A 21,612-nucleotide genomic window follows, 5' to 3' on the forward strand; every position below is an offset into this window, starting at 1 on the left:
TGTGTGTGTGTGTGTGTGTGTGTGTGTGTGTGTGTGTGTGTGTGTGTGTGTGTGTGTGTGTGTGTGTGTGTGTGTGTGTGTGTGTGTGTGTGTGTGTGTGTGTGTGTGTGTGTGTGTGTGTGTGTGTGTGTGTGGTGTGTGTGTGTGTGTGTGTGTGTGTGTGTGTGTGTGTGTGTGTGTGATATATACACACACACACACAGTTCACCTACAGGAAGCAGGTGCTAATGGCACTTTACTTTGCCTCAACAAGCCAGAAATAAAGGTCGCAGCTTGGGTCTTCTAACTGAAGCTACAGTACTGGAATGTGGGATTTGGTAACTTTCTGTTTTGTATGTGTAATTAATTTAAACACTTCCTCGCTCTTGGATCTGTCAGGATTAAGCTGTTATTTTTTTGTGTGTTTTTTTTGGAGGTTTGTTTTTAAATTAAGCTATCAGTGCTGTGGTTTGTGTTTGTTTGTGTCCTGATGTTGCACTTTTGAGTTGTTTTGTCTTGAAATTTCTTTTTTTTTTAAACATTTTATTTAATGTCAAACAACCTGTAATACCTAACTACCCTGGGTGACCCACTGATGTTTATATAAGCATTCTTTTGTCATGCCCATCTACATTTTAGAAGAGCACCCATCGTTGCATAGTTAAATAAAAAGTCTTCCTTAATAACTAACCAGAGAACTGAAATAGGGCTTAGTTCAGGTTACGTTGATACTCCACCCCATCTACCTTTATGTATGTGTATAGTTTTACTTGAGATATATATATATATATATATATATATATATATATATATATATATATATATATATATATATATATATATATATATATATATATATATATATATATATATTAGTTTTGACTATTAACATGTGATTGCATTTCACTGCCTCCTGTCCAATATATTGCCTGTAAAAAATGTGATTATGGAAACATCTGACATTGTTTGTTAATGTACATTGCTGTGAGGGGGGAGGGGTCACACCCGTCTGCTTGCCTGAATTGCTGCTGTTAAACACACAGTGGCGTTCTTTTGGTACAAGCAATCCAGTGATCTCTGTCTTCTGTTTAATCTTGAGAGCTTCTGTTACAGACCAACAGCGGTGATTGATCAGTCAACATGTATTCATCATGCGCCAAGGCACCGACGCCCCCGGCAGCTCTTTAGAAAACGTTGGTGTAATGCTGCCTAAGGAGCTGTTTTACTGTCATGGAAACATTTAAAAACATCTGATTTTGAAGCTTATCGTATTTTTGTCTTGTTTCTGTTGGTCAAACAATTGCCTTGTTTGTCCCAGACTGTAAGAACAGCAACCAAGTGGTGTCAACCAGAACAGTGGGATAGAAAAAAACAGGTTTAGAGAGCAAACCCATCTATTTAAAGGTTCCATGGCATGAACATTTCACTTTGAGGTTTTTTAACATGAATATGAGTTCCCCCAGCCTGCCTATTGTCCCCTTATGAAGTCATAAGGAGCAAGGTTACCTCCCCTTTCTCTGCTTTGCCCGCCCAGAGAATTTGTATTAACAATATTAGGGGACCACTAAGGTCTATATAAAAGAGACTTCAGATACAGTATTAGGGGACCACTAAGGTCTATATAAAAGAGACTTCAGATACAGTATTAGGGGACCACTAAGGTCTATATAAAAGAGACTTCAGATACAGTATTAGGGGACCACTAAGGTCTATATAAAAGAGACTTCAGATACAGTATTAGGGGACCACTAAGGCCTATATAAAAGAGACTTCAGATACAGTATTAGGGGAGCACTAAGGTCTATATAAAAGAGACTTCAGATACAGTATTAGGGGACCACTAAGGCCTAATAAAAGAGACTTCAGATACAGTATTAGGGAACCACTAAGGTCTATATAAAAGAGACTTCAGATACAGTATTAGGGGACCACTAAGGCCTAATAAAAGAGACTTCAGATACAGTATTAGGGAACCACTAAGGTCTATATAAAAGAGACTTCAGATACAGTATTAGGGGACCACTAAGGCCTATATAAAAGAGACTTCAGATACAGTATCAGGGGACCACTAAGGTCTATATAAGACTTCAGATACAGTATTAGGGGACCACTAAGGTCTATATAAAAGAGACTTCAGATACAGTATTAGGGGACCACTGAAGTCTATATAAAAGAGACTTCAGATACAGTATTAGGGGACCACTAAGGTCTATGTAAAAGCATCCAAAGAGCACCATGTCATGGGACCTTTAAACGGCAACGTTTACACGTTAAACTGATTAGCGTTATATGGACATAGTCACACTTGTAAGTTTTGTGGGTTTTGTCTCCAATACAATCACGTTGATTTTCTTTTTTTCTTTTTAGTCTTCACTGTAATCAGGTAAAACGGACTATTAGTGATGAAAGCTAGTCAAATCCTTACACATTCCGCCTTTGTACCCATTTGAGTAAATACAGCGACATAAAATGTATACTTTGTACTTATTATTGGTTTGTAGTCGTGTAATGTTGAATTTTCGCGTATTTATTTTTGTTGCACTGTTTTGGCTTCCATTCGTTGGGCAATATTGACATTTCTGGGTTTGATGGACGCGTTTCCGGCCCAGCATACTTCGTATCAGCGACGTGTGAATAGGGGTGGTCATTAACAGTGAAGAGGGGAAGGCCTTCCTCAATCTATTTGTTTTTTCTTTCCTCGCACTCTCACTCGTACTTAACATCGCCATTATCGTATTTAACCTGTGTCGGCGGACAGCTGGCTGTTTTTCTAAGCTTTTTAGTGTCGAGTGAGACACCGGGACGCCCCCTCTTTTCGTTCGTCGGTCGTAACGTCCGAACGTCCAGCTGATTGCTTCGAGTGCCGTTCAATTATTCCAGTTTAAACTGAGCCGTTTTGTTTGACTTAACGGATGTTTTTTTGAGGCCGAAAAGGGCCGAGTTCGCCACCTTTTTCTCGCCGACTCGTGGACTTTAAAAGAAAGAAGACGTTTATCTTTTTGTCTAACTTGAGCGTGGATCGGTTTTCTTATTAAACGACCAGGCCCCGGACTCATCCCCAACCTCGCGTTTCCTTATCGGTTTTTTTGTGTGTTGGAAGTCATGGGAGACACCAGTGAACGAAGCAAACCTCCGAGTCTACCTCCCCGATGTCCCTGTGGATTTTGGGGGTAAGAGTTTAATCTTAACATAAACTAGATTAAACCCTCTTATTTTGTACTGAAAAGGCGAATCCGGATGAAATTAGCTCAACGGGTTCAACTAGTACAGACCCATTGTTGTTGTTCTGTTGTGCAGGCCGAGGGTGGGGGGTTGGGAAGTTAGCTAATAAATACACCTCCCTAGTTTGAAAACTACCCACATTTCCGCCGTCTCCTAAGTTCACAACCCCCGCACTCGTCGTTTTAAACGCCGGCTGTTGTGTTTCGCCGTGCTATATCGTGTTTTTAAAGGCAATTTGTGAACCAGGAGGTGACGTACCCGAGATAGAAAAATGATTTATCGCCAGCAGGTTCCTTTTTTTTTTTTTTTTTTTTTTAAACCTGCCCCCTGTTTTCTTGCATCGCCTCGAAGAAAAGCAGCACTTAGGTAGCTAGCCGAACGGCGAACACGCTACTTAGCTAGCTAGGTTAAACCCTCAAACCGACAAGTGTTAGCCAGTTGTCGAGTTATTTTACACCCTTTTTTTAACATACGGTCTTGTCAAGTGGTGGATGTGTGTTGCATACCGGATGTGATTCACTGATGTCTGTGTTACCAACAGTCTATGGTGTTACCCCATGGGGTGGGTGGGGGTAGAATTACTACATCTAGCTAACCTTTTTTTTTTTTTTTTTTTTTTTTTTTTAATGATTTTAACGACGACACTCAAACATGACAGACCGTTTATATGGGTGTTGTTCCAAAGCAGCTGAGATAAGATGACTCTTGGCTCATTATTGACCACCTTCTAAAACCCCTGTAATACTTGCATTACACCAATATTAGTGATTCTTCTTCTGGTGGTAGCTTACTACTATTGTGTGAAATGCAACCAGTGAGGCAACAGCCCCCCCCCCCCGTTTTGTAGGTATTATCTTTACAGAACATACATACTTCCTTATCTCAAGCCCCCCCCAATTGCCTTCAGTTCGTGGTGTCCAGTAAGCAAACTGGAACCAGTAACCCCACCTGTCAATGTCAGGTGTCAAAAATGGCAGCGTTGTGTGTGAGAGAGTGTGTGAGTGTGTGTTTATGGCCCTGCTTGGCTCGGCTCGGCTCAGAATAACACCTGGCCTGGGGCTGCTGGCTGTCCTGTCCCACACAGCCTCTCCACACATGTCACTGAAACTCAAGGCCTCTTAGAGAGATACTTAAATGAGGTTAGGTTTAGCATTTTGAAGGATTAGTCAGTATAGGAGCTCTTTTTAAAGCATGGACTGTAGCCCCTAACTCCCGGCTGTGTTTCTGACATGTCTCTCAACACAAGTACAGTGTGCTGGTTTTAGCAGGGATATGGTTAATTGTAAGGTAATGCCTGCTTGGTACAATGTGCTAATACGTATTGTTAATGTTCAGTCTTAATGTTCTTCTTAAGTGACAATTATTCAGTGTTTCCACAAAGAGATTAGTTTCCAAAAGCTTAAAATAATGTTAAGAACATGTGCCAATATGTGCTGAAAGTATACAGGTTTTAATTTCAATCAAAGACTACACCAGGGGATTTTAATTGACTGGTACTTGTTCTTTTTAAGATTTTCTTTTGGCATTTTAGGCCTTTTATTTGAAAAGAGAGAGAGAGAATGCAGCAAAGGGTTGCAGGTTGGAATTGAACCCGCAGCCGCTGTGGCAAGGACTGAGCCTCTGTACATGGGGCGCACACTTTTACCAGGTGAGCTACCTAGCCGCCGCTGTAAAGCTGTCTTAATCAGTAAAAACGCCTGATTGGAACAGTACCCTGAGGGGAGGGGGAGGGAATCAGTTTGTTTGTTAAGGTAGTTTAGCATTATAACCCGACTGATACTTAAGACCGATGTAGATTTTTTTTGGAGAATCAAATGACAATACATCGGCCCATATTTCTCAACTGTATTTCCACTTCTATATCGGCTTTCATGTATGCCGGTAGGGATATACAACAATTGGCTAAAATAGAACATTAGATCTCAGCAAATGTGAGAAAAGAAATACTCTTAGCCTCAGTACAATCCTTTTCCAGGGTCCAAGGTTAAAGGCTTGTTTTTCGTTATCTTTGTTTGTTGTTCCCACTCTGCATGCTGCTATCTGATGAACCAGTTGTGTTTTAAGCACCTCAGCAACATCTTTTGACTTGGTTGTGGCACTTTTTCTGTCGGCTATTAGGCGATTGGGGGGGTGGGGGCCCACTCTATAATACCTCTTGGCTAGAGTTTTGATTTGCCTGCTGTAAAGTGCATATTTTTTTGTATTATTATTATAGCTGCACAAAAGAGATTTTGTCTCAATTTTATGTCCCCATATTTGGAGAGATTCAGGTTCTTTATTTGCCGTCCTGTATTTTTTTTTTTTTTAAGCTTTATTAAAGACCAGGTTGTTCTGATATTAAATAGTCTCCAAATTAGTTTTGCGTTGCATGTGGACACTGAGTAAACAGTTTTTATTTTGCTTGACCTTTTTATTTAGAAATCCGGTTGCATTGTCATCCAAAGGCGAGGTTGTGTGTTGACACTTTGATTGCGTTATGCGGTTTTGTTTTTGTGAAAACCGTCAATGACAGGCGATCATCCCTCTTCGTTGCTCTTTCGGACGTCCGATGGGAAGAAATGGTATTTTCGAGATTACCGTTCTTGGATTTTAATAATGGTTTTTCCAATGTTATGTCTCAGAACAAATAAATCCCCTTGTTTTTGAGCACATCCTTATATCTCGATGTAATGAATGAGGCTTCTCGCAACACTTTTTCATCTGCCCCCCAAACCTGTAGATTCTGTTGTTTGGTCACATTTTACAACATTAAGTGATACTTAGAGGGAGCGTGAAACCAAAATCAATGGAAAGGCGTGTGCTCAGGCATAACGACTGACTTGAAAATCCATGTGGAGCAAAAATGATCCCACCTGGTATGACTCTATGAATGTACATCGACAGGAGCACAAGGGACAGGGTCTGCAGGAAAGAAAATGAAATGCTGGAAAGAAATTTGTCTTTCTGAGCTCTCGCACATGTACAGTTGGTTCCTGTTGTCAGAGAAAAAGTCCACTGGCGAACTCGTCCATTGACAGCGTGTGGCCAGAAGGCACAGTCTGCAAAAAAAAAAAAAACACTCCAGCACTCACTCCAGCGAGCTTAAAATTCACGTTACGTTGCATGTGAATGCAGCTCGTTCGTGGGATGGAGCGCTAGCTTGGCTCCAGAGACAGTCGGAGTCTCTGTGCTCCGCTCCCCCATCTATACTACTCATGAGAGCCAACTGATGAAATGTACTTGATTGTGTTCTTTTGTTCACTTCCATTATGCAATATCATCTGTTTTATATAATACAAAATAATGGTAAGAAAGCTGCTATGACCTACAATTAAAGCCCTACCTTCAAGCCATTTGTTCAGGGACGGGACCGGTTGGATGTCTAGCTAAACATCTTTTTAGTAAATGCTTACTGAATTATAATAATTATTAGCATGTCCATTCAATAAGGAGATGGGTAGGCATCTGCATGTTCTTTTAATATGTTGTTGTACTTGCTTATGAAAAACAGGTTTAAAGTAGCTTCACACTATGTCAGTAAGTAAATAGGGAGTCAACATTGTTTACTTGTATTTGAGTCTGGAATCATGGTTGCTGAATAATAAGCTTTATAAACATACTTATTTTTTTGGTTTTCTTTTTGACTGGGGCTTAAAATGGGTAAGACCAAATGTAACACATCGTAGATTACCATTAAGTTGCTAAAGCCAGGTATTGTTAAAAAAATTAAGATACCAGTACCCTTAAAGTGATACGATACCAATACAGTATTTCCTGTTTGATAATTTTTTTTTTTCCTATTTCCTACCCATGATGTGAATGGAAGCGTTCAGTTGCATAAAATGTCACTGCCTCTCCTCCCCATCCAACTGACTTTTACATGAATACATTTTGAAAGTGTGCAAATTATTACAATATTTATTACATAACTCAACTGCACAAAACTGTACAACTCCATCAAATACACGGCGCTTGAATACACCACAGACTGTATGGGTTGTAGCTGCTGTGGGATTGGGCCAATCGCACGTTTGCGGCGATTGGCTGCGAGCAGAAGCCATATAAATGTTTTTATTTTTAGATCTGGGTACAAAAAGGATTGAATGCAGGTGCCGTTTGACTGGAGAAGTTTCGATACTACTGTTTTTTTTTTTTTTTTCAGTCAATACCTTTTTTAAGTGTCTATACCCAGCTGTATTAGTAGCATATTTACATATTTATTTGTACATTTTCCCCACAGAGAGACAATATGATTGGTTTTATTTGCTGTAGATTGCCTTGTGAAAGGCATGCAGACTTCACTAGGTCATCACCCTTCAAGCATTTCATTGCTCAGGAGTGTCCAGTTTATTAGGTACACCTAGCCTGGGAAAACCCTGACGAACTTCAGGCAAATTTGAGATTTGCTCTGCAAGTCAGTCTGGCCAAGAAGCCCATTCAAGCCCCATTTCCAATTTTTCCCAATCGAGGCACCAATCACAAACGTTAAGGCGGGCTTTACACGATGACAATAGCTCAGCGACGGCGAGCAGCTTTTTGTTTACATTCAACGTGGCGGCCACCAAAGCCCAGCAACCCGTTGATGCCGCTGTCGCTGCTACGTCACCCGGATCGTTCGGTCTGATTGGTTGAAGGACTATCCAATTGCGCCCAGAGGCATTTGAGCGCCGTCCGTTGGTGACGCCCCTTTTGGAAATGGGCTGTGAATGAACGTTACCAAGACCCCACTCTGGGTTACAACTGAGAAGGGTCTGGTGTCAACCAGGCTAAGGTACACATGTAGAGTCAAATGAATCCAACAGTCCTGGAATAACTGCTTTGTCCGCGAAGCCTCACATGTTCAGTTTTTGTTGACATTGTGTCAGAGAGTTTGCTTATTCAGCTCTCTGGCAATTCTTGAGGCTGTATCTCCAGTATGATAATGACCGATCATTATTATTATGGGGTCACCACCAAAGTCTAATCATTCGTTACTTTGCCCAAGGCCTCTCTTTCTATCAAATTTTTAATAGGAATTTGTTAATAGATAATGAGATATTTTACTGTTACACAGACCTACAGGTGAAAAAACCTTACCTCCTTGGTGAAGGCAAAACCAGTCTGCGCAGGCTTGTCCCGCTGCATTAGTTATATAGGTCCTGTAGGAACAATGATCTGAATACCCTATGGAGTTCCAGCCTCTGTACCATTGACATGGCTCACAGCTGACAGAAATGTATTGTGGTGGTGTGAACATTAAAGAGAGCTCCAGAAGGTGAGGGAAAGACATGACATACATGTAGGAAAAGTTACCACCAAGAAAACCAGGAGACCGTTTTAAATAATCAAAATCGCAGTTTAAAAATTGAGACCAGCAAAAGGTTGCCAGTTTATTAAACTCACAGTAGGGCTTCTCCTTTTTAGTCGATTAGTCGACTAATCGGTCGTTTTGGTCTTAGTCAGCTTAGATTTCTTTAGTCCATTAGTCATGTTTTATGCTTCTTCTTTTTTTCATGCTGAATGACTTATTTCCAAGAAACGTATGAGCACATCTCTGGTAAACACAAGAATTAAAGTGGTGCTTTTGCATGATTCTTTGCAGAGAAACTCAGATTTACAGATCTGTCGATTAAATCAACTAATCGATTAGTCAATACAATTGAATGAGTGTTAGTCGACTAAGAATTTCTTCAATCGACCACAGCCCTAACTCGCAGGACGTATCCCAGTATGCTTAGTATTTAGTCTTATTAAACTGTGTAAATGTGTCCACGTGGTTCTCTGCCACAGTGAAATCATGGCAAAAAAAAAGTTTTAAAAAAAAATACTCTGTTTTTGTTAAATTCTCTAAGTAGGCTGGCTTACTGTGCAGCCATGACTGAAACAGGTGACTGCCAGAGGCCTTTGCAGGACCTAACTCTGTAAGTGAAACCTGCATCCATTACACATCTACCCCCTCGCCCTCAAGGCAGCCAGTAGTGTTCGAGTACAGTGTAGCCCACCCTCAACCCGGGTACAGCGGGCACTTTAGGACCTCTCACACTCAAGCTCATTAGGCTTGACTCTTTGTTGTCCGACTGGACTCAGCTTTCATCAGACTAAGCCGTACTTTTTGTCATCTTTAGCTTGCCTTTGTTACGCTGAGCTTCGCTATGTAGGCTGTACTTTGAACGTAATGCTAGCGTGCTATGGCGGTCGTTCCAGACAGATTGACTTGAGGCTAGGCTAGGCTGGGCGGACATGGAGAAAATCAGATATCACGATATTCTTGACCAAATACCTCCATCGATATTGTGCTGATTATTCTAGGGTTGACAATTGGTGCTTTTAACAACCTATCTTCACACTTAGATTTTAGATAAATAATCCTCAGTAATGTGAACATAATATCTAAGTGGGTAAAAGGCAAATAATAGAACAGCTAGAACAGTCTGGTAAGTTCAGAAAAGGACTTTACTGTAATGTACCCTTTAAAACCAGGAAAAGACAACACTTACGCCATAATACGATATCCAAAATCTAAGACGAAATCTAGTCTCATATCACGATATCGATATAATATCGATATATTGCCCAGCTGTACTTCAGGCATATCATTTATATTTTTTTAGATGTATGCATTGTTTGCATATTCAAAGGTGTTTTTACATGGGCGTCAAATCATCAAAACGGCATTGATTTGAGCTCAAAACCCAATATGAGTGAGTAGGGCTGGGCAATATATCAATATTTTATCTATCGATATATGTAACTAGATATCGTCTTAGATTTTTGATATCGTTATATCGCAATATGGCATAAGTGGTTCCTGGTTTTAAAGGCTGTGTTACAGTAAAGTGATGTACTTTTCTGAACTTACCATACTGTTCTATTATTTGCCTTTACCCACTTTAGTCATTATATCCACATTATTGATGATTATTTATCTAAAATCTCATTGGTAAACTATTTTGTAAAAGCACCAATTCTCAACCCTACAATATCGTCGCAATATCGACATTGATGAATTTGGTCAAGAATATCGTGATATCTGATTTTTCTCCATATCGCCCAGCCCTATTAGTGAGTGACCGTGCAGCTAAGCCTTTCCTAGTTTGACTTTTTTGACTGCAGAAAGATCCAGTCCATCTGCACCAATATGTAACCGGACATGGCCTTGATTAGCCTGTCAGACATTTTGTGTCTCTGCTTGCACAAAACTAGTAGTGCTGAAAGAAAAGAAATCAGCCTGACAGAAAAATGAATCAATAACAATAGTAAAACGGTCAAAATATCACAATTATTACAAGCATAATGCTCCGTCTGTAAGTGATTCTTAGTGTCTCCATAACCGCCTCTTGTCTCCCCGTCCTCTAAGATTTCCTGTCATCCAGCCTTGAATTTATTGACACGGAGGCCCAGAATTGCCAGAATGACAAACAAAAGGGTTGCTGAAATGATACATTAGAAGCGATTACGAAAGCTGTTATGGGTTGACTCTCAGGATGTGATATAATTGTCATTTGAGATGTTGGAAAAGCGGGGTAAGGTCCTACCGGTGTTTGTTAGCACTGTATTTGAGAGCGCCATTCGTCTTCCACGTTTGTTAAGCCACACTGCATAAAATAGATACAGGTATTGGTCAATGGCGGGGAAACTGATGCTCCAGATAAGTTAACATAATTACAGTATGCTTGTGCTTTTATTTGTGTACAGCTTTTGTGTTTTTAATTTTCAACATCTCCTTCATCTTTCATGCCACGATATGTTTTTCAAATTTAAAAGCATTTCACTTTAGGTTTGTATCAGAAAATGTGTATGTTGTGGAAACGGTTGTAATAAGAAGAGGCGAGGCGTGGATGTGGGAGGTGGCCAATGATATTAAAGTCTCTCCCCTGTCCCCCTCAGGTCCAGTGAAACCATGAATCTCTGCTCCAAATGTTTTGCCGGTAAGTTTCCTCTCAATACACGACACCGAAATACTTGCTCTCTTGTTGACTGGCAGGTGACCAGCTGCCATTTGGTTTTTTTTTTTTTTTTTTTTTTTTGATTCTAAAAACCAGTTTAGTTGTACAGCACATATTTTAGAGGTAAAGCAGTATTTAAATGTACAAATTTGCCTTGTCTACTGAGTTAACTGATGCAAAGGACCAGAATCATCCCGGTTTATGAGAATAATCTATTTAAACCAACATTTAATTTCTTGTCTCCCGATGTTGACATTGTCTTACTTTCAGCTGGTTGCTTGTCACATAAAAAGAAAAGTGGAGCTGTTTATTTCGGTTAGGTTGCCTCTTGGCATGTGGAGCTGTTGTCACTTAAAGCCAGAGTCGCAGATAGCAGCAGCTCGAGGCTAGGTGTGCCAGCTGAGGTTAGTCAGGAATGCTAACAATGCTAAGAAGTTCTTTTTAGGAAAATGGAAGGACAAGTAAACGGATTCTTACTCGAAAATGAAACCACTACCATTTGGGGGTGGAAAATGTTGGTAAAAAGCTTGCCCAAAGGAATCCAGGATATTGAACAATAAACTCAATCAGGGTAAAAAGTAGGGGTGGGAATCACCGGAGGCCTCACGATACGATATCATCGCCATACTTATGTCACGATATGATATTCTGCGATATATTGCAATTTATTACCTTTTATTTCCCCAAACTTGAAATTTTTCCCAATTTGAAATTAGGTCCGCAAAAGGAAACTTTGGCAGCATCTGTTTTATCTAAAAAGATCAATTTCTCTGTTCATCTTACTTCACTTTTATTGCTGGAAAATGGGACTGTCAGGCAGACAAACTGATAATATAATAATAGATCGATACTTGGCGTCTGTGTATCGATACAGTATTACTACAGGAAAAAATTGCGATACTATTTTGTATCGATTTCCACACACACACCCCTAGTAAAGAGTAGTTGTGTTTTAAGGGCAGAATCATCTGTGCTTTTGGGGGAACAGACCAGTAAATCAATTTAAAGTCTGAAAATGTCAAGTTACGCATTAAGTTTTGTCAATGACAACTCCAGACTTTTTTTTTTTTTTTTTTTGTTTTGAGGAGGGGTTGAGGTTGCTTGGCAGCCCTGTCGGTGGCTATGGCAACCGGTGAGTACGGCAGACAGCGAGGACCTAAGGGCCCCCGGCTTTTGAGTCTATCGCAGACAGGCGGCAGCGCTCAGAATAGACTTGATACACATGAGTAATGGAGGCTGAGCAGAAGTGGGTTAGCCCACATGTGGAGGAGAAGCTCAAATCTAGGCTGACCTCCCTCACCCTCCCTGGAGGGAAAAGAGTAGACAACATCCCCCACGGATCGATATGGTCTGAGATTATCATTGTATAGAGGGGTCGGAACGGAGTGCAGCTCCAAGGTGATCGTGTAATCGTCGGCAAAAGTTAACCTAATAAAGCCACGTGGTTATACAGCTGAGAGCAGGTGCTTTTTTTTTTTTTAAATGTTTGAATTATTTGGCATGTTTAGTGAGACTTCTAAAACTTGAAAAGGTACTTTTTTGGGGACGTTGGATTTGTCATTATTAAACAGATGGCCGTAGAAAGCTGACAGCAAGTTAGGGGGAAGAGATGGGGTCTTTTTGGTCGGGAATATAAAAAAAAAAAAAAAAAAAAACTTGCCCAAGGGGACGTCTTTAAATTTTGTTTTGTCTGACCAACAGTCCAACCCAAAAATATTCAATTTACCATCTTCAAATACTGATCACTACAAGCTGGAACCAGGGAGTTGATGATGAACAAAATGTTACCAATTAGTTTGCTGTTAATTGACCAATCATTTAACCAACAAAAGTGTTTTTAATTCGAGTCATCCATTGCATAATCTGGATTACCGGATTTTCCTCCCCTTCTGCTATTCCCGCTATCTGTTTTTGAAAGGTCGATGTCGCTGCATCTGGGGCTTAGCGGCGCCGGTTCTGATTGGTTTATAGAAATACAAACAGGCCCGAGTGTTTTTTTTTTTTCCCCCCACCCTATCCCAGATTGTTAACTCGCATTGTCAGACCATACTCCAGCGCTGACAAATACTCATGTTTGCTCAGAGCAATTTGATTATTTTTTATTTATTTTTTTTTCTCAACAAAAATGTGAATTCAATGCTTTAAAGCAGCCAATTTGTCAACTCGTGTTGCACAACAAGGAAGGCAGGAGAACTGTTGTCTTCTCGGCTGCACTGACATGTGACTTAATGCTTCAACCCAAAAGACGAGGCAGCTACACGATCCCCTGGTCTTAACGTGGTTTCACGTCTGTTAAAAGTGGGAATGAGTCACGCATTAGGAAACTGTAACATGTAACATGTTAGAAACACTGTGTAATCCAATTTGTAACCATTTCATGGACAGGAAAAAGCAAAGGATGTAGAAAGAGACAGATATAGAACGTATAAGAGTTGTCTTTGCTCTGGGCAGAGCACTCCTGTAGGCAAAGAACCAGCCACCAAAATTCACCAACAACTTGGGTTCAGTTATATATTCATACATGAATATTTTGTACGCTACAGCAACACGCAATATTATCAATAATGTTAGTCTTCCTGGTAGCTACAATTCACTATTCTGCACACTTGCCGTATAACTTATTACAGACGTTGTGAGGAGGTTTGGGGTTTACTACACACCATAAATGGTCCAGATTTGAGCGTTTTGACTTAGTTTCTGTGCCGTCTCTCTTTTCTTTTCCTCCCTCTCTTGTCTGCATCTTTCTATTTCCACGTCCTATTTTTACACTTCCCCCATGCTTTTTGCTTGCTTGCTGTCCTTGACCACAGACATCCAGAAGAAGCAGCCGGGCGAGGACTGCACCTCCAAGCCTATCCAAAGCACTGGGAGTAGCCAATCGCCAGTTTTCAGTAGTGAGACGAGCAGTAGCAGTAGCCAATCCCTCTTGTCGTCGCCGGCCTCTAGCTCCGAGCAGCCGTCAGCCGAAGAGCCCTCGCCCACGTTTCCCAGCACGAGGGAAGGTAAGATGGGGCTCTTTAAAAAAAAAAAAAAGAAAATCATTTTATGTTCTGGTGAAAAGGGCCCTAAACAAACACTTAGTGCTCATATTATGCTTTTTGGCTTTTTCCCTCTCCTTTTATTGTGTTATACAGTGAGGAAAATAAGTATTTGAACACCCTGCTATTTTGAAAGTTCTCCCACTTAGAAATCATGGAGGGGTCTGAAATTGTCATCGTAGTTGCATGTCCACTGTGAGAGACATAATCTTAAAAAAAAAAATTCCAGAAATCACAATATATGATTTTTTTTAACTATTTATTTGTAAGATACAGCTGCAAATAAGTATTTGAACACCTGAGAAAATCAATGTTAATATTTGGTACAGTAGCCTTTGTTTGCAGGTAAAGAAGTCAAACGTTTCCTGTAGTGTTTCACCAGGTTTGCACACACTGCAGGAGGGATTTTGGCCCACTCCTCCACACAGATCTTCTCTAGATCAGTCAGGTTTCTGGGCTGTCGCTGAGAAACACAGAGTTTGAGCTCCCTCCAAAGATTCTCTATTGGGTTTAGGTCTGGAGACTGGCTAGGCCACGCCAGAACCTTGATATGCTTCTTACAAAGCTACTCCTTGGTTATCCTGGCTGTGTGCTTCAGGTCATTGTCATGTTGGTCATTGGCAAACTTAAGACGGGCCTTGACATGTGCTGGTTTAAGCAGGGGAACCTTCCGTGCCATGCATGATTTCAAACCATGACGTCTTAGTGTATTACCAACAGTAACCTTGGAAACGGTGGTCCCAGCTCTTTTCAGGTCATTGACCAGCTCCTCCTGTGTAGTTCTGGGCTGATTTCGCACCTTTCTTAGGATCATTGAGACCCCACGAGGTGAGATCTTGCATGGAGCCCCAGTCCGAGGGAGATTGACAGTCATGTTTAGCTTCTTCCATTTTCTAATAATTGCTCCAACAGTGGATCTTTTTTCACCCAGGGTGAAAATAGGAGCTGTAGCAATGTGCAGTACAACAAAAATATGGTGTTTTTTGAAAATTAAACCACATAAACCTATTCTGGTACAACCTCTAAATACAATTATGAACCTGAAAATGAGCATAATATGAGCACTTTAACTGCCCAAGAGGTTGTGTATTAGCTGAATGTTTCCTGCAGCAACAAAGCACTTGTTCTGTCTTGCTTGGCTTTTTTTTTTCTCTCTCTCTCTCTCTCCTGTGAAATAAAGCTGCCTTCAAGTGAAGTCGAAAACGTCCAAATCTATGATCTATCTATCTAAAATAACTATCTGACGGAAAACAGTAATTGTGAAATATATAAAGTCTAAATTGTGCTTTGTTGGGGCGGTTTAAGAACACCACAGGACGTCACACGAATGGGCCGTTTTCATTGACACTACCGCCACGCCCCACCGCCTCGAGGAAAATTGCCGGACCGCTTATTTTAGTCTTAAAGCAACACCGAAGATTCTTTTGTACCTTTTTTATTATGTTTCCAAAATCGTTTCAGTGGTTCATCAACTTTTTTACCAGATCAGGTAGCTCTAGATCTGTAGTTGGAATGAGACCGAAGAATAATGTTAACGGGCAATTCTGCTTCCAACCTGTAGGGGGACCGAAGAGGAAAAGTGCTTGTGGTTTTGCTTTAATGCCCCGAAAACATGGAGGCACAGTGTGGGAAGAGAACAACATTTCACATGCTCCCATTTTTCCATCTGCAGGCACGTCGTCCACAGAAACAGCCCAAGGCACACTCTGCACACCCACAAAACGTCCACGAGAATCAGGTACAGTGGGACCTCCTCTTCTTGCAGCCTGTAGCCCCTGCGTGACCTGACCCCCCCCCCCCCCACACTTTCTTGACCCTGCCGTTTGCTTTCAGCGTCGGGCTCGGAGAGCGAGGCGACGCCGGAGAAGCGGCCACGGACAGACGAGAAGGAGGGGAGCGGCGAGGAGGCCCGCGGGACGCCCAAGCAGAAGAACCGTCGGCGCTGCTTTCGCTGCCAAACCAAACTAGAGCTGGTGCAGCAGGAACTGGGCTCCTGCCGCTGTGGTCAGTACCGACACGTCAGCGTGTCAATGTCAGCTGCTTTATTCACATTTTTATAACGCTGTTAAAAGATTTGTTTAAATGTTAGGGCTGCACGATATGAGGAGAATATGCGATAACGTTGTTGAATGTCACGATGACGATGTTACTTGCGATAAACGAACAGATGTTAAAGTGTACTCGGTTCTGCCTTTCTGCTGCTTTCAATATTCTGCTAAAATACAACGTATTGCTTGTTGAATGAAAGGAAATAATTTCCAACATTCTTTTATTGAACAAATTGAACATTGAATTCAATATAAAAAGCATCACTAAAAAAAGACCGCGTTACATTTTAAAGTGTATGTGTGTAAAGTGTTTTTTTGTTTTTGTTTTTTTTCTACTGATCTTTTCTTTTAACCAACAGTCTTTCTCTATGTCACAGCCTGGTTATTGCGATGACGATAAAAAAACAAACATATATATTTGACGCCTGGGTAGCTCACAAGGCCTGTACTATGAATCAAGATCAACATGCCCTGGATATATTTCGGTTACCCGGCTTCACCTAACCGAAAAACAGCGGTCCCGCATAACCTGTGTCACTTGTGTTGACACAACCTGTGTTGTCATCCTGCTTACTAGGGCCGGACACTATGGAGAAAAATCAAATCTCACGATATTTTTGACCAAATACCTCTATCGATACCGCAATGATATTGTAGTGTTGACTATTGGTGCTTTCACAAAATATTTACACAATGAGATTTTTGATATATAATCATCAATAATGTGGATATAATGACTAAGTGGGTAAAGGCAAATGATAGAACAGCTAGAACAGTCTGGTAAGTTCAGAAAATGACATCACTTTACTGTAATGCAGCCCATTTACTCCTAAAACGCCTGCTAAAAACGCCTATAAAAACCTATGTTATTCTGGGATAAATATCCTTATCTCCTGAAGGTTTTCTGAAAAAATATTAAGAATTGTCAACGTCTACCAAAATCTTAATATCTAAGCCTCTGTAGCATGAAATAGAATACATTGTCGAGGTAAGAATCACAGGTTTTATTAAAACATGCTCCCTAAGCACTAACATACAAACACATTTTTCAAAAGATTCTCAAAAACAGATGGGGTATGACGAATACCAAATGCTGCGCCACGCAGCAGCCAGCAGGAGGTTCAGAGTTGCGCAACGCAGTAACCGGCGGTAGATGTAATGTTTCGGTGCGCAGCATCCGGGACAAAACACTTATGCCATATTACGATATCCAAAATCTAAGACGATATCTAGTCTCATATCACGATATCGATACAATATTGATATATTGCCCAGCTCTACCACCTTCCCTGCACTAGAGCTCAGATCGGGCCCAAAAAAATCAAGCCCGGCCTTACCAGAGCCCGTGCACGTTGTGTCCGAGCCCGGCCCGACAAATTAACTAGAATTATGAGCCTGAGCCCGATTTTAAACTCCACGTTTTTTTTTAAATACGTGGGCCGTTATAACTGACGTTCTCGACACAATTCCGAGTTGTTTGAACTGCAGAAATCTGTTTTTAGAAGGGCTATGCTTGGAGAAGACAAAAGAGGACAGTGAAGGCTGACTATCATTTCTGCCAAGGCGAGCCTGCTTCATGTATCTGTTCATTGTCCCAGTTATTTTTTTTTTTTTGCTGCACTTAATGCACTCGACAAAGCCAACACACATGTTGTCGCTGCCCACGACTTGTTTAAAATGGTTCCATACCTCCGACTTTCCTCCAAACTTGCTCAAAGGTAGGCTCATTCTCCTGTTTTTTTCTCTTTTTCTTTATATCTTCAAGCTCCATGTTGCACTTAAGCTCCACCATACAGCCCAGCAGGCCCGGTGTGATGCGTGCGGGTGGAGGAGATGCTGCGTATGATCATGGCATAGCTTTCTCCCCACCCAATTAGGCTAATAAAGTAATGTTTAAAAAAAAAAAAAAAAAAAAAAAAGATTCTTGATCAAGAGCCCGGACCGGCTCGAGGATAGTGGTGGGAAATGTCGGGCCAGTTCGGGCTTGGGCAGAGAATCTAACTTCTAATTTCCCCTTCCACCAGTACTGTATACACGCCACTAGCACCTACTTATTACCACTGCTGTTACTTATTTTTGGAATTCATGGTCGATAAACCTCATTTATAGTAAAAAGCAGAAATTATGAATTATTTTATATTAGAGGAATAATGTTGATGGATAATCAGAGACGTGTGTATGTCAAAGTTTAGTCTGAATACTGTTTAGAAACAGTTTTTAAAAAAAAATTCAAATGCTATAATATTGAATAAAACCCTAACAATTCAATGAAAGTAGTGATCATTAACTGCGCTTGCAAAAGCGTTGTAGGGAATGATCCATGTTATTTTTGCGAAATTTGGTTAAAAAGAAACTCCTGTTTCTGATCTAGACATTGTGAAAAGGACTACAGGAGCCTTAACAACTAGTTCAATCAACCCAGGGTTTCCCAATCCAGCGGCACGCACGTTCACATAAAAGAGGCGGGGTTTGCACAGCATGACCAAACACAAACCTCTACCAGAGCCGCGTATTTTACATAAAAAGAGCAAACTATAATTCTACATAAATATGAAGAACACAGACACAGTTTGACTGGTAAAACGGGAAGGAAAGCTGGCAAAAAAAATAGCAGACCCTGTAGATGCGTATATCGCAACGCTTATCAATATCACTGTAAATATGGTCAGATCATGTGCCTGACTGATGGGGACATCGGTCAGGCACATGATCTGACCATATTTACACTTGTGCTTTCCATTATCTGTAGGGAAATTAGGGCTGGGGGATATAATATCACGATATTTTTGACTATTTACCTCTATCGATACCGCAACAATATTGTAGTGTTGACTATTGGTGCTTTCACAAAATATTTACACAATGAGATTTTTAATAATCATCAGTAATGTGGATATAATGACTAAGTGGGTAAAGGCAAATAATAGAACAGTTACAACAGTCTGGTAAGCTCAGAAAATGACATCACTTTACTGTAATGCAGCCTTTAAATATCCAAAATCTAAGACGATATCTATTCTCATATCACGATAGCGATATAATATCGATAGATTGCCCAGCTCTATGTGAAATGTATAGAGGGTAGTTTTAACACCTTTTCTGAATCACTAGGATCTACAGGTAGACAGATAATACACCGAGCTGCCCTTTATTCAGGATAATTTTTTGGAAATGACCTATCGTTACTTTCTCTTCAAATTGACCGAGCCAAGTCGTGCAGATCAGCCAGTTTTTGTATGTTTGCGTTGCGTGTTGAGGCAAAGCCATCAATGTGATCTTTTCTCTCATCCAAACGGAAACAACCGAGTAGGGCTGCACAGTATTTCGATATTTTATATCTTTTAAATCGTCATCGCAATATTAACTGGCGCAGTGCCCATATCGCGAAAGGCTGTGACATATTGCAAAAGACACTTTTGTATCAGTAGGAAACTGCATTTTAAAATGCAACTGTCATTCTTTCTTTAGTGCTGCCTTTTATATTCAATTCAGTGTTCAATTTGTTCAGTAAAATGTTGGAAATTAGGGCTGGGCAATATATGGATATTATATTGACATATATGATATATGAGGCTAGATTTTGTTGTCTTTTCCTGGTTTTAAAGGCTGCATTAAAGTAGAGTGATGTCTGGCCTGTTCTAGCTGTTCCATTATTTGCCTTTACCCACATAGTTATTTTATCAACATAACTGATGATCTTTTTATCAGAAATTCTCATCGTGTGCATATTTTGTGAAAGCACCAATTGTCAACCCTACACTATCGCCTCGATATCGAGGTATTTGGTCCAAAATATCGGGATATTTTTGATTTTCTCCATATCGCCCAGTTCTATTGGAAATCGTTTCCCTTTCAGTTGTAGGGTTGGGTACCGTTTGGATTTTTACGATTCCGATACCGAACCGGTACTTTAAAAACTATTCCGATTCCTAAACGATTCTTAAACGGATTCTTGAAAAATGACAAAGGTTTTTTATGGAGTTTTTTTTAAAATTGAAAATTATTTAAATTCAACAATATATTAACGTTTAAATATAATAACTAAACCTAAGTCACCTAACTCATAACTACAATAATTTAACAAATAACAGTTACACTATTAACAAGTAACAACAAAATAAATGTTGAGTTGGTATGCCAACCAGCTTCAAACTTTAGCAGTTCTTTAGCAGAAAAATGACCATATTTGCCTTCTCTGGCGAGATGCTACACCTCTCCTGACTTATGGCATGTCCTGCACAGGAGAAAACTCTCTCAGATGGTGTCCAAGAGGCCTGTACACACCCAGGTAGGAGTTTAAAAGGGCAGACAATATGGGGAGGCTGTCCTGCCTCCCCCACCACCAGGCTACAGGGTCTTGTCCTGAATGATAGACTAGCGGAGTGAGTGTAATATGTTTACTAGCGATCACGTACAGTCAGTGAATGGTTAATATGCTACGCTACGTTCTAATCCGGTCCGAATTCTACCGTTTGCGTAGGAACCGGTACCGTAGTGGAACCGGGTTTTTGGTACCCAACCCTATTCATCTGTTTGAAATTCCACAAGCAATTCTTGTATTTTAGCAGAATAAGAAAAAGTAAACGGAGTACACTTCAGTATGCGTTTTGTTTATCGCAAGTAATCTCGTTATCGCCATGTTCAACAACGTTATCGCGTGTCACACGTGTTCCTCATATCGTGCAGACCTACGGCAGAGCATTTCTCTGGGTCACTTCCTCCCTCACCGCTTTGCTTTCTGTCCCCCCCAGGCTACGTGTTCTGCATGCTCCACCGTCTCCCCGAGCAGCACGACTGTCTGTTCGACCATCTGGGCCGCGGGCGCGAGGAGGCCGTCCTCAAGATGGTGAAGCTGGACCGCAAGGTGGGCCGCTCGTGCCAACGCATCGGGGAGGAGTGCTCCTGATTGGCCGCGCACCGTGACCGGCCAGCCAGTTGGAGATGAGGCGCTTAGGAGGAGGAGGAGGAGGAGGAGGAGGAGGAGGAGGAGGAGGAGGTGGAAGGAGAGCAAGGAGAAATGACAAATGGTGGGAGGGGGGGGGGGGGGTGGTGGGGGGAGGGGGAGGGAGGGAAGAAGAAGAAGAGGAGGAGGAGGAGGAGGAGGGGGAGGAGGGGGGAGACCGGTTGTAACATCCTGCACCCGACCCTGAGAATTGTGGATCTGAGTTTGTCTCCGCCCCGTTGATGTCCTGATTTCCTGCGTGGAGCGTCTGGTTTTTTGGACTCGGGCTCTGGACGAATGCCGCTTGGGGGGGGGTGGGGGCGACAGGGAGGCCTGGTGGCCGTTCTGCAGAGCCACGTTCAGTATCGCATGTTCACACACACAGCCTTAACCCAACCCCGACCCCCAGTCTTCAGAGGACGGACGCTGCGAAGCCGGATTCCGTTGGTCGTACATTATGCACACGTTTCTCGCCCAGT

The 21,612-nt window shown here is 41.3% G+C and overlaps 1 protein-coding gene across 2 annotated transcripts; it reads left to right on the plus strand.

Annotated features, from left to right (window-relative positions):
• Positions 1–2,618: 2,618 nt before the first annotated feature.
• Positions 2,619–21,140, plus strand: zfand3 (zinc finger, AN1-type domain 3). 2 transcript variants are annotated; one of them, XM_028605767.1, is made up of 6 exons: positions 2,619–3,149; positions 11,026–11,087; positions 13,916–14,107; positions 15,816–15,881; positions 15,977–16,147; positions 20,943–21,140. In XM_028605767.1, the coding sequence occupies exons 1-6, from the start codon at positions 3,082–3,084 to the stop codon at positions 21,095–21,097; spliced, it is 714 nt and encodes a 237-aa protein (XP_028461568.1). In that variant the 5' UTR covers positions 2,619–3,081; the 3' UTR covers positions 21,098–21,140. The 2 variants fall into 2 exon arrangements, with proteins under 2 accessions (XP_028461568.1, XP_028461569.1); XM_028605768.1 differs by having other exon boundaries at positions 2,621–3,149; positions 11,047–11,087.
• Positions 21,141–21,612: the final 472 nt, after the last annotated feature.

This window comes from Perca flavescens, chromosome 18 (assembly GCF_004354835.1).
Source record: "Perca flavescens isolate YP-PL-M2 chromosome 18, PFLA_1.0, whole genome shotgun sequence".
NCBI lineage: Eukaryota > Metazoa > Chordata > Actinopteri > Perciformes > Percidae > Perca > Perca flavescens.

What these genes read in the sequence shown, in the direction of transcription:
- zfand3 (XM_028605767.1), top strand. Translation starts at nt 3,082, where the DNA reads ATGGGAGACACCAGTGAACGAAGCAAACCTCCGAGTCTACCTCCCCGA. An exon ending in CTGCTCCAAATGTTTTGCCG is followed by an intron (nt 11,088 to 13,915) that starts GTAAGTTTCCTC and finishes CCTTGACCACAG; the next exon opens with ACATCCAGAAGAAGCAGCCG. An exon ending in ACTGGGCTCCTGCCGCTGTG is followed by an intron (nt 16,148 to 20,942) that starts GTCAGTACCGAC and finishes TGTCCCCCCCAG; the next exon opens with GCTACGTGTTCTGCATGCTC.